At 48.9% G+C, this 13068-nt stretch overlaps 1 protein-coding gene across 4 annotated transcripts in view; it reads right to left on the bottom strand.

Moving 5' to 3' along the window:
- Nucleotides 1-13068, bottom strand: part of TNRC6C (trinucleotide repeat containing adaptor 6C) — a 142524-nt gene that overhangs the window by 37530 nt on the left and 91926 nt on the right. For all 4 annotated transcript variants that reach the window (XR_013968157.1, XR_013968158.1, XM_080826379.1 and 1 more), the window contains 2 exons: nucleotides 2132-2347; nucleotides 135-301 (listed from right to left, as the gene is read on the bottom strand). Coding sequence is in view for 2 of the 4 variants with exons in the window: in XM_080826379.1 (XP_080682505.1) it covers nucleotides 135-301; nucleotides 2132-2347 (383 nt within the window). In the remaining 2 variants the exon portion in view is untranslated. The remainder of the gene's footprint in view (nucleotides 1-134; nucleotides 302-2131; nucleotides 2348-13068) is intronic.

The raw sequence follows: 13068 nt of genomic DNA, 5'->3' as shown, positions 1-13068 counted from the left end.
TTCCAGAAGGACCCAGAGCACTTCGAGAACTCCTGGTCTACCCGTCATCGTTAACTAGAATAGCACCACTACCCCGAACGTGTTTTTAAGCACCACTGATTTTTAGAGTCTCTTTTCTTTAGTGTTGCACACACCTTTGGGAGTCCTTTTTTGGGGGCGTTCCCCCAGGAACTGCAGGAGGAGGTGCTTTCTTGGGAAGCAGCATTATTCCACATGCCCCCTTCTTCATCTTCCCACTGACTGGTGCCAAGGTTCATGTCGTCCCCACCACTGCCCCAGCCTTCTTGCATAGATTTTGAAGCTAGAAAGAGAGCAAACATGAACTCACCAAACTCACCTTTCCTAAAGTAAATGCTGTAAGAGAACATTTAGGGGGAGGTGGGACAAAAGGGGTGTAATGTAATCTACCTTTTTACTACTTCGTTTCCCCAGGACCTAAGAACTGAATTTCTCGAACGCCTTATAGAATAGATACGCAAACACGTGTCTATTTTTTTCTTCAAACTCCAACTATTTGTCATCTGGGCTGTTACAAAATCCCTTAACCCGCTGGAGGTGATTCGGAAGCATGGACTTTTTAATAATAAATCCTGGGGGTCACAGGAGGAGGCTACAGTGTCTGCATGGTATGAAATGGCCAGTAAAATGCCGAGTCCTGAAAAATATCACCGTCCCCCACGTGGTTTTTGATTACCACGTGGCCCACACCTGCAGCAGTATGCGGACTCGCGCTCCTCCGATATGACCGGCCGCGAGTCACCTGGGGATCACGAGAAACGCACAGATCTGCGGCTGGGCCCGACAGTCTGCTTCTGTCAAGCTCCCAGGAGACACTCTGAGAACAGCAGGATGGAGACAGCTGAGGTCTTGGGCAGATGGGGCCACAACCTGGCTACTGAGTTTTGATTTCAGGATATTGTTTTTTCTACTTTTTGAAGATACAAAGTGATTTTGGGTACGAAAGTTACCCCAGATTTGCACTTCCTGGGAGAAGGTGAAGAGGGCTAAGACTAAGTGCTAGGCCGGTCAGCGGGACCTCGTAAGACCGTGAAGACACGATGCTTCTTCAAGGCACACAAGCCTAGTGCCTCCAAGTTCAAATTATGAAAACAAATATACTCCCCCTCCAGATGGCATGTCAACCTGAGCAGCTCCTTATCCTTTAGATTTGCAACAACAAATGGTAAGCACCTCCTTATCATTTAGATTTGTATGAATGGAATAAACCATCCAGCAGAATGGTAGATATACAGAACACACAATCCAGTGTTAGCAAAGTAACAGACACAAAACTAATGCAAAATGCAACAGCAAAAATATAAAACGAACAGTTGCATTTTAAGATCTAAGGCATTTAAGGCTGTCCAAAGAGAATATGAAGCTTTTACAGCCATGTTAACAACCGATCTCATTATTAAATCGCAATCGTAGGTTCACGCTAATGTCCTACGCATCGCACTGTCAAATTCACGTGTCACAGAGTTCCACTCGGTGAACGCAATGCGGACATCTGTGAGAAAGGACGTTTCGCAGGTGTACTTCTTACGTTTCCAGAGAATGGGAGGACAATGCAACCTGTTTGCTTCCTTTTCTTCAAGAGAGAGAGAAAGAGAGAGAGAGAAGAGACGAGAGGAGACGAGAGAAGACGAGACAAGAGGAGAAAAAGCGTCAGCCTGGAGCACCGAGAGCAGAACTGTGCTCACAAGACACAAGCGAGGCAGCAAGGGCCAACCGCTGGGAAGGACTGGAGGTCTCAGGAAGGGACAGGGACACTGGCCTGTCTTTCATCCAGCCGCCCTCGACATCCTTCTTTCATCCAGCCGCTCAGGGAAGCAGCGAGCAGAGGGCAGGCAAGAGGACGCCGTTGCGGCGTGGGTGCTACTCTGGGTAGCCGGCACACACATGGTGTGGTTTGGATTTTGGTAGCCAATTTTTTTTTTTTTAAAGCAGAGCATGGGCTTCCGTTAGGAGCTCCTCTGTGTCCATATACCAGACACAGCAAATATGTTAGTCTTAAAGTACAAATAAAATGAGGAAATTGTCCTAAACTTTGAATTCTTAAAATTCGACAGGAAGTATACCTCTCAAGAAAATACCCTGACCCACTTGTCAAGCCCTGAATCGGACTTACCTGGTTTGCACAGGGCTGGGGCGGCGGCGGGGGCACTGGCTCTCCCAAACGTCACTGGCGGCTCCGCAGGCGGGTCCCCCCATCCGCTGCCGCTGCTGGGCGGCTTGCCCCACGCTGCAGTGCCGTTGTCAACCAGGGCGGAGGGAGAGGACGGCTCTCCCCAGGAGCTCTCAGCCTTTGAGTGGACGTTAGGCATCTCTCCCCAGCCCGCTGAGACTGAAATGGGCACCGACCGAGAGAACACAGTAAGAATGAAACAGATGAGAAATGGAAATGGTCGTTTCAAGTTCAAAATAATTTTGAGATGATCTGTCTTTAGGATGGCTTCGGGGGAAAGTAGGAAGGAGGCAGTATCACATCTGATTAGATTTGTTTAGCTTATAAATTTCCAGTGTTTTCACTCCTGACTGGTACCCACTCAAAATCGAGAGCCCCTTAAACATTGAAGACGACTGAATTCATAGTATCTGCAACATAACAGGGTTTAAAAGAAGAGTTTAAAACTCGTATTTAAGAAGTAGCTCTTACACTTCTAGTATTACATGTAATCTAGAAGAAATTTTATGTTACATTATTCTCTTATAAGAAAAACTTACAAGTTACAAATATATACTGAAAATCATTCTGGCTTATCTTTGATCGACCATCAAAGACACATATCTGGGCAAAGACACGAGAAGACAGCAGATGAAACATGTACAGAAAAGCAGTGACAGGAAATCCAGACGGTTCTCAGGCAGCACCTGGTGAGCTGAGAAGGAGCAGAGGGAGGCATCGGTCTTAAAGGACAGGGAGAGCCTAGAGGATTGGGCAGGCGGACTGCAAGGGTCCTGGGAACACTTCCTTCCCTCGTCTGCCCAGTGCTGTGGCCAGAACATCCTGACCCCAGGGCTGGCACCTGACGAGGGTGTGCAGTGGAGTCTGGAAGGTCATGGCATTGCTCTTGACATGCACGGGGAGGTCAGGGAGCCAGGCAACGAGAAGCATCTGGCCAGTATCTTTACACTTTAGCAAGAGAAATATTTTACATTACATACATAAACTTCATTTTCCCAAATCAATCCATACTTCACTTTGCTTCTGCCTGTAAGCTTGCTTGAACCTACTGATAACTATATTGACAGCTCACATCAGTTGTAATTTTCATACCGATACAGTTTCTCAGAGATGGAAACGCAAACATTTTAAAAACTAACTAAAGAATAGAGAGCATAAACAGTTAACCGTAAATTTTAAATAATTTGGTTGCAATATGTGTATTACCATCAGTTATGAAATTTGTTACTTTTCTGACTAAAAATAATATGGAATCAGCTCCCCTGATGCTCTTTATTCTAACAAAATGCAGTAATATTAATGGCAAAAGACCATGCGATCTATGAATCATTTTAAATTATAAGCTCCATGCTGAACAATATGTTATGTAAATCATTGCCAATAACAGGAAAATTAGCCCTAATCAATTATTGTCAGCAACTGCTAACTATAATATTCCCTATAATTACACAGAAAACAATAATGTATATCGGGAAAAATCATTTTATAAATTTAAGGGACAAAATTAAATCAGGGAAATTAACAGAGCTGACAAAAATTATGGATGTTTTAGGAAGATAAAATAATTTAGGTGTTGCTAAAGATCAATCAGCTATAAAAATACTGATTTATTGTGGGTAATTAAATAACACACTCATTTAAAATTTGTCATCCTTATCTTTCCATCTTTTTGAAAGGCAATATGACAAATGATTTAAGTAAGTCAAAACTAAGAATACATATTAAGACCATGGTAATTATAGTTAATCAAATTTTGTAATTCATATATAATTACAATTTATATATAACATCTAAATGTAATGTATAATATAAGAGTTTTCAATTCCTGTTAAAGCAATGGAAATGTCTAGGGTATGTCTATACACAAGGCAAATGATCTGCAAGCTGCATGTTTCAAAATTTTAGAAATGGACGAATAACTGCTTACCCCCAAATGAAGAGAACATTATTTCCTTGGTTTTTTGGGTTTTGTTTTGCTTTGTTATTTAGTGGTGAAACAAGAAAGGAATTTCAGTGATGCCAACACCAGGAAGACAGTGGACTAGTGTCTCAAAGACTATCTCCCCGACAACATTTCCATTTTAAGTGGATCTCTGGCAAGAATATAATTTACCGATAAAGCCGAACATACACACACATCAGAACGCGTGCACCGCGGGATACTTGAAAGGCCCTAGAAGAGATGCTATAACCTTGAGGCATAACAGCTAATTTTGATTCAAAGCAAATACTTCCAGTAGATAGAAAATAATTGTAAGTACATACGATCAAAATAATCACCATCATTTAATGTTTATTGCTGGTATGAATTTTCGTAAGCTTTTTGTTCATTTCAAAGAGGTTCTTTTGGAGATAGGCTTCACGGGGCAGAAAAAAATTCTATCTTGCATTTAAAAGTGATATTAACATTTTTTAACTGGCCCTTCAAACGCTATTGCTTTTGACCACGTGTTTCTGTGGCCCGGGGTCCAGGAATGCTTGCCTCCCTTCTCCAACTGAACAAACACAGTGTTAGGACTAAAATAACAGTAACAATGAAATGTCACTGGAATATGTACTTTTCATTCAATTCTAAACACACTTTATCTATCAGAACGGAGAACACAAAGTACCTGTGTGGTAGGCACCCCGAAGATCAGCACAAAAACGGACACAAAGCGGTTCTAGCGCCGGGAAACACACCTGACGGCAAGAGGTTCCACCTGACCAACGATGCCCAGCCTAGACACTCCAGACGGCCAAGTCCGTGGATGGAGTTCCTTCTCTCGTGAGGTAAGAAGTCAGCTCTAGTTTGTCCCATGGACGCTACCTGCACCGTATCCAGCCAGTGTGTCAGCCGAAGCGTGACAGGCAGTCCTCGCTGGGAAGGAAGGTGTGGTCAGACAGCGGCCAATCGTAACTGGGTGTGCGAAGAGAAAAGCCCGACACGGCACTGACAAGATCTGAGTGCCTGCTGTGTGCCTGGCACTCTACACACTGACTTAACAGTAATGGGATGGGCTTCTGTCCACACCAGTGGCCTTTACACCTAAGGCGCACCTATTACCATGCTGGGCTGCGCACCGGCTTCCGGAGGGACAGAGCAGAACCGGAGCTGCAGCAGTAACTACGTTTTCATATTCGAAATATTCGAAAACATATTCGAAACCGAGAGGCATTTATCTGGTGACGCTTCCTCCAGAGGCCTTCTTCTCAGATAGCCAAGCATCCTACTTCTCAGAATGCCTCATTTCATGAGCACTGATTAGAAGCTACTCTCCCAAACTCTGGGGATGCTACAGGAGGGTCACAGACGAGGTCCTTTTTCAAAAGCGGGCCCTGTGGCCTCGAGCCACACAGCGACAGCGACTGCTCAGAAGAGATGCTTCTGCCTGTCTTACGGGCTCATCAGAGGGTCCGTATTAGAAAGAGAATTTTTTTTAGTTTTTATTTGAGTGCACTAATACAGATTTTAAATGTACTCTTTTTTATTGATATATGGGGGAGCCAAACTTTTTAAAAAGCCAAACCTTTTTAAAAAGCCAAACCTTTTTAATGGTCTTATTTATTCCATTTTAACTGAAGGTTTTGCCTACAGCAAAATCCTCCGTGTGTATCCGCAGGACATGTGCAGACAACCGTCTCCTTCCGGCTCTCCAGCAGGACACGGACGGTGCCCTGGTTCTCTTTCCACTCCTGCTCCAGCCACCAAGTCCCCCAACACACAGGAAAGTAAAAACGCTCTAACCAGACCCCCACTCCTGCCCCCAGTCCCGCATCCACAAAGAGCAGGCTGCTCAGAGGACCCCTCTCGGGCACGGCCGTGTGCTGCTCTGGCTGGGAGGCCTGGGAGATCTATTTCCGAAGCCGTGGTGTGAGAACAGCTGGGCTCCTGGCAGCATCTTGCTGATTCACTGTCTGCAGGGGACTCCATTTTCTCGTATCGTTTTTATACCAAAGAATGATGCGGGAGCAGGAGGCTGCTGGGACACCATGTCTTGCAGGAAGGACGGTGTTCTCTATCTGCTCTTAAGGATACTTGGAGAAACAACAGACGTGTTTTATCACGTAGAGGATTCTTAAATCCAATTTCTTCCAAGTTTTTAGTTATCAGATGGGTGATACGCCTCTTCCGTCATTAACTCACACAGTCTCTGCCTTTGGTTGTAACACCTGTGCCAGAAAACTAAGTGATGAAGCAAACACAGCATTCGTGGACTAAGTACCCGAATGCAGAGAGAGTCTGGCTCTGGCTGTCGTCTCCGCTAACCTGCACGGGGCAACCACGGTGAGCCGCTCGGCCCCGCTGCCATGCCTGGTGGAGGTGGGACCTGCCTGAGAAGCCGGGGAGAAGACGCAGTAAAATGGGTTAGACGACAGTCCGGGGTAAGGGCAATGCCCACAGCGCAGTCCCGGCTACCGGAGCAGCCTGCTGCGGCGACGCTCTCCCTCCCGGTCATCGCTGGAAGACGCGACCCCAGGCAGGATTTTACTTTTACGACTGCACTATGCTGCCGGTCGAGCTCAGATCTCGTCTATAATGGGCTCCTGCATGACTCCGAACTAACCGTACGGGTAGTGATCTCCACTCTCCGACCCCTCGGCCGCGTTCCAAGTATCCATCTCACGGTCCCAGCGGAGCCCGGCAGAGGTCACCGTGTGCTTCTCTCTCAATCTCGCTGTTAGGTTCAGAGCCTACAGGGAGGCTCTGTTTCTCATCAGAAGTTGTATTATTTCATGTTTAGTGTTCTCCTGTGTCTGCAAACTGATTTTTAAGTGTCAGGATATTTATTTCTAAGTGTGCTCAGCAGGCTGGCTAGTATTTTTAGGATCCACTTGCATCCCCTTAGAAACAGAAGTAAATGCGATGCTCACTTCAGGCCACACCTCCAGTACCCGTCACAGTCACACACTGGTTCTCCAAGGCTTGCCGGCTCCTTGCACATCAGGGCACAAGTCAGCGGGTCCTGCGCGTCCGGCCCACATTCCCACGGTCCCCGGGGCAACGTCAAGGAGCAGGTACCGTGTGGTCCCGTCGTACCCAACCCAACAGGCCATGTTAAGAACAGCCTCACGAGTCCCTCTCAGGCAGCTCACCGTCTCTGACCGAAAGCCAGGCACGGGAACATCTCTCCAGATTACTGTGTTCCATCTGCTTCTCCTGGTCTGAAGAAGATCCAAATACTCCAGCTTATGAAACTACACGGCATTTCCTAAATTACTACCAGTTTTCCTCAGGCTTACCAGAAAATGAACCGATACCAGTGTAACAAGAATGGGACAAAATGACTGTTCTATTGCATTCACTTCTCTAAAACCAGACACACATGCAAACATTAAGTGAGGAAACATATTTTGTAAGACAGAGATCAATACTGAGAGTTCTGTTTTTTGTCTGTTTGAAGTAGCTTCCACGCCCAGCATGGAGCCCAAAGCGGGGCCTGAACTCACGACCCTGAGATCAAGACCCTTGCTGCGAACAAGAGTCGGATGCTTCACCGGCTGAACCTCCCAGGTGCCCCGCAGACCAGTGGTGATGAGCAACAACTGAACACCTGAACTCTGACAAAGGTGCAAACTTGGTTGACACTAGCCAGGCCAACAGCACAATCACAGAATTCCCGGGACGGAACAAATTCACGAAGAGCAGGAATGTCATCAACGAGTTGGGTGCGTGGCTCTGCTGGGAGTGCAGAAACCCAGCGGACTGATGGAAACCAGTCAGCGCAAGTCTTCAAGCCACAATGAGCTAACCAACAGCCTGGCGGGTGCTGTGACTGCTGCTGCCATCAGTGATCCCGGCTGCCCAGATGTCCCCATGCCCACAAGGAGGACCACGAGCTGACATTTGCACTGCTGATGGAGAGGACCAAAAGGAACGAACGTGCCACCATTGCTAGGAGGGAGCTGGCGTGATGGCGTAACCGCTCCTTCTATCAGCTCAAAAGAATGGCTCGGTCTGCCAGGCTGCAAAGCGCCAGGCTTCTATCACCCGTGACCCCTGAGGGCGAGGAGCTCTGTCCTCACTGCACAGGGTGCCTGCTCCAGACCTGGGACGTGAACACTGCAGGTGATGTGAGGCAGGAAGCACAGCTCAGCGTGGCTGCTCGGGGCCCCGGTGGAGCCATGGGGTGGTAACCCCATCGTCACGGTGCCATACACTCAACTCGGCAGACTCTGCACACGGGCCAGCTCCATGGAAAACATCTGTCTCACTTTTTGTCTCTGTTAGGTAGTAAAACCAAGGTCCCAGCAGCTTACACACTACTGCATGCATAAGGCCCGAGGGCTGGAGCGGTGGCAAGGAAGACAAACAGATGCCATGGTCGGATGGACCACATTTCCCTTCTTCCCACTCGGTGATAAGACGTGCAGTTTGTTTGGGGCGCCTGGGTGGCTCAGTGGGTTAAAGCCTCTGCCTTCGGCTCAGGTCATGATCTCAGGGTCCTGGGATCGAGCCCCGCATCGGGCTCTCTGCTCAGCGGGGAGTCTGCTTCTCCCTCTCTCTCTGCCTGCCTCCCTGCCTACTTGTGATCTCTGTCTGTCAAATGAATAAATAAAAATCTTAAAAAAAAAAAAAGATGTGCAGTTTGTTAAAAAAAAATCATCTGTAAATTTTTTCATATAAAAAGGGAATGACTTGGGCCCATCCAACTGAACAAGAATGCCTTTGTCCAGAGTAAAGCTCATGTTCTTTGTCCACTAAAAACCAGGAAGAGTGGATTCTAAGAGCAGCATATCAGAGAGGGAAAAAAATCACTACGGCAACGCGGCTCCCGTCTCTGCGGGGTGTTACAGCTGCACGACGGCAGGACGGCAGCAGGCAAGGTGTGTGTCACACATCTGGGACCTCACCATGTGTGCACCCTCCGTGAGCCACTTGACCTCTGTAGGCGGAGGCCGAGGGGGGTAACGATGACACGAGAGGACGTGTGAAGATACACGCGTGTGGTCACCAAGCACTGTCAGGCCACATTCGTCACCAGGACTGCAGTGCACAAGCGCACGTTTCGGCTGGAACTTTTCCAGAAGACTGTGCGCAGCACCACGGGCTCAGACTGTGACCTGGGATGAACTGCCCTGGGCGTGAGGATTTCCAGAAGACAGTCTTGGGTAGGAGGGGCATGAAGGCTACTGGTAACCATCGATTCTCCTCAGTGCTGTGTGTATACCTTTACTGCAATGCTAATCAAACCACGGAGTTCTACGTTACCACGTCTCAGTGCCCGTATCCCATTTTTGGCATCAATTCCCTTTCTTCCTTCTCGCTTCCCCTCATTCCCTCAAGCACTCTATAAAACGTTCAAGTGCTTAGAAGCGTTAGTCATGTCTTAGCAAGAAAAACAGGAGTCGCAAATTCCAGTCCCTGGGGAGCCAGCCAGGTAGCGCACCCAGGCCCACGTGAAAAGAACAGGAACCCAAGCCCGATGACCCGTGGCTCTGCTTGAGCCTCAGGGTGAGCCGCTGTGGGAGGCGGTGGGCAGTGTGGCAAACTAGAAAGCACAGGCCTCGTTTAAAGTCAGCCACTCCAGCTGACCACTGCCGTCCAAATCCAACGAGTCAGGCCTTCCTGGTTTCCAAAAGAAGCCAGGAATCTGGAATTTTTAGAAAACATTTTCATTAAAAATGCTGATCCACATGAACAAAATGGGCCAATAAGGCCCATTCGTGGGATGTGGTGCAGTCCACGAACCACCAGGTTTCCGACCTTTGCTTTAGGGACGGAGAAGTGTACGGACGGGCTACAACAGTCTTGCGCTCCATAAAGGATTCCCAACATGGTGGCTCGGAGAGGTAAAAGTGAACTAACTGCGGGCATCGAAGGAGGATGAAGCGGTCACGTCCAGCGGGCAGACCAGGGGAGGCCCCGCAGGGCCGTGGTATTCGAACTGAACTCAGGAGTGGGGACAGCCCTCCTTTCGCTCTGGCTGCTCAGGGCGCGCAGGGAAGACCAAACAGCACGAGCACCTCTGTGCTGGAGGCCCCCGCCCGGCTCCCCTCCCTGCAGCACCCTCACCGCCACTCCGCTACATGCCTCATAACCCATGAAGCTCGGGCCCCCCTTGCTGGATTGCACCCCCACCGGAACAGGGGTTCTGCCTCCTCTGTTCCCTGCTGTCCTCCAAACCAGAGAGCTGCCTGGCACATAGTGGGTCCTACTGACCACATGCTGGATAAATGAATGTTCATCTCCTGTGCAATTGGGACGTCTGGATCCCGAACAGTCTCCAGCAGCCCTTCGGGGGACCCCTGGTAAGCCCTCTGCTCCATTTCGTACGTGGCTAATGCGAACTTCACCTCTGCTTGCACTGCTGCTCCTGCCCTCCCCCTCTGTACTCAAGACCGGTATCCTTGACACTCGGAGAAAAAGAAGCCCAGCACCCTGGGCCACAGACACCCTGTCACTCTCTGGCCACAGACACCCTGGCCTCCTGTACAAATTGGGGGAAGCACTCCTCTCGGCTAGAAGTAGGGATTCCCCCCCTCCGTGTAATTCTCCCTCTCTACTGGCTCCTTTCTAGCATTTTTTAAAAAAGATTTTATTTTGAGAGAGAGGGAGAGAGAGAGAAGCAGCACCCATGGATGGAAGTGGGGGGAGGGCAGAAAGAATCCCTCATACTGAGCAGGGAGCCCAATGTGGGGCTCGATCTCGTGACCCTGAGGTTATGGCCTGAGCTGAAACCAAGAGTCAGATGCTCAACTGACTGAGGCCCCCACGTGCCCCTCCAGCAGTCTTTAAACAGGCTCCGCACTCTATTGTCTTAAATGAAGTCTCTACTCCTGATTTTGCCTCTACTCCCCACCGCTCTCCCACAGCTGCACCTCCAGCCCAAGCTCTGGCTGGGGCAGGCCTCTATCGCCACCTCTGTTCTACCGCCAAGGGACAGGTGCCCCCTGCTGTGCTCCTGCGGGAGTCAGTGAGTGACCTGCTCAAGGGCCCACTCTCCCCAGCTCTGAACCGTCTCTGCTCACCCTCCTTCTTTGCTTCCACACCCTTTCCAAGCCTTTCTGCTCCCTCGGTAGCAGCTCCGTCTCCCCTGCCTATCTCTGTCTCCAGGGCCTGCCACTGTCCCAGTCCAGGGCCACCACCACCATCAAGACACTGGCTGAGCATGGCTGAGCAACACTTCTCCAGCTTTGCTTCCCACTGACCCATTCTTAATTTTATGGTTGGAATGATTCTACAAGTCAGTCTGAGCAACCGATTTGTTTAAAACCCCTCACTGGGGGCGCCTGGGTAGCTCAGGCGGTTAGGTGTCCGACTCTTGGTTTCAGCTCAGGTCGTGATCTCAGGGTCATGGGATCCAGCCCTGCGTCAGGGCCCGAGCAGAGTCTGCTTAGACAGTCTTTCCCTCTCCTCTTGCCCCTCTCCCCACTGCTCGTGCACGCTCTCTCTCTCTCAAACAAATCAATCTTAAAAAACAAATTTCGTGAACCAAATCACGAAAACTCACCAGCCTCTCTCCTCTGAATACAATCCAGCTCTTTCAAAGGCCTAAAAGGCTTTGCCCAATTTCCAGCTTCTCTCTGCAAGGCCTTCCTGTCACCCTAACACTTACCCCAACCACTGATTTCCCTCTGGACTTCTTTTTGTCCAGGTACTTGCCTTTCTGTCCACATGGAGGTTTAAAGAGGGCAGAGCTCCTGTCCTCCAAATTATTCTATCCTGAGCCTCTGTGTCCTATTCCTGGCACACAGTAGCGTGCAATGATTTATTTCAAATGAGTGTATGCCTAATAAAAGGACGAAGGTACCAGTTCTAGAAGCATTAATGTAGATGGGTACAAGAGCCTTGTAGCTCCTTACTAAACCTTACTGACGAAGGGGCTCTGCTGGGTGATCAGAAATCCTGGGACTGAGGAGGCTGGGAGGTAGCAGCCAGGGGAATGGAAGCGACCAGCCTCAACTGGGCTTCCGACAGAGCTCTGGCGGTGGGGGTGCACCAATCGTTCTTTATTCATACCTGTACAAATGACGTTTGATGGTCAGAATAATGATTTTAACCCACATCTCAGCCCATGACAGAGGCAACGAGCACTCAGCATCTGTTCTACGGCCTTCTAAGAGCCTTCCCGCATTACCGAGGCCCATAGCTAAAACACGTCGCTTGCCAGACTCCCTTGTAGGTCACATTTTGGATGCAAACTCAGTTCCATACATAAGGTGACCGAGTGAGTGACCCTGCAGAAAGGACTCTATCCTTAGTCCCATCTTTACGGCATGTTTATAAAAGTTTAGGGATGGTAGGAAAACCGAAGGAATAGCTAATATGCTGATTACAGATCAGGGTACAGAAAGATTTTAACAGGCTGGGGGACTGGAATGCAAAACTTTGCCAGCGCCCAAGTTCTTGGGACACTCGGGACACCAAGTGACCAAGTGCACACAAATAGTCCTGAGCAAGGAAGGGCTCCATAGTTGTCTTAACGAAAAGAAAAACTTCAGATTCTAGACTGAGTTTAGGACAAATAGTGAGATGTGGCTCCGAAGGGTTAAGGGAAACTCAGAATTCACCGCCAGGAGTAGGAGTTTTAGGAGAGAGGGAACTTACAGCCTCGACTACTTCTGCACTTGTTAAAACCATACTCGTAAACCAGTGATGTCAGTTCTGGGCACAAAGACCCTCACAAGCCACGGCTCTTCCAGGGGACAACAAGAAGGACTTAAATAAAACCAGGACAATGAGGAACAGCAGCAAGGAGCCAGGAGTATTTTCTGGAGAGTGGGACACGATGACTACGTGCCACTGTCCGAAATTCTGCAATACGGGACAAGCAGCTTAGCCTTGCTTCATAGGGTCCCAGAGGACAACACTACACGAGCAACTACAGACACCGGAAGGAGGCTGATGGTCAGTCTAAAAAGACACGACAGCCGGAGTGCCCGGGAAAGAAGGGCGC

This window comes from Martes martes (assembly GCF_963455335.1).
Source record: "Martes martes genome assembly, chromosome: 16".
Classification (NCBI taxonomy): Eukaryota; Metazoa; Chordata; class Mammalia; order Carnivora; family Mustelidae; genus Martes; species Martes martes.
This window is presented reverse-complemented; position numbering and strand designations above follow the sequence as displayed.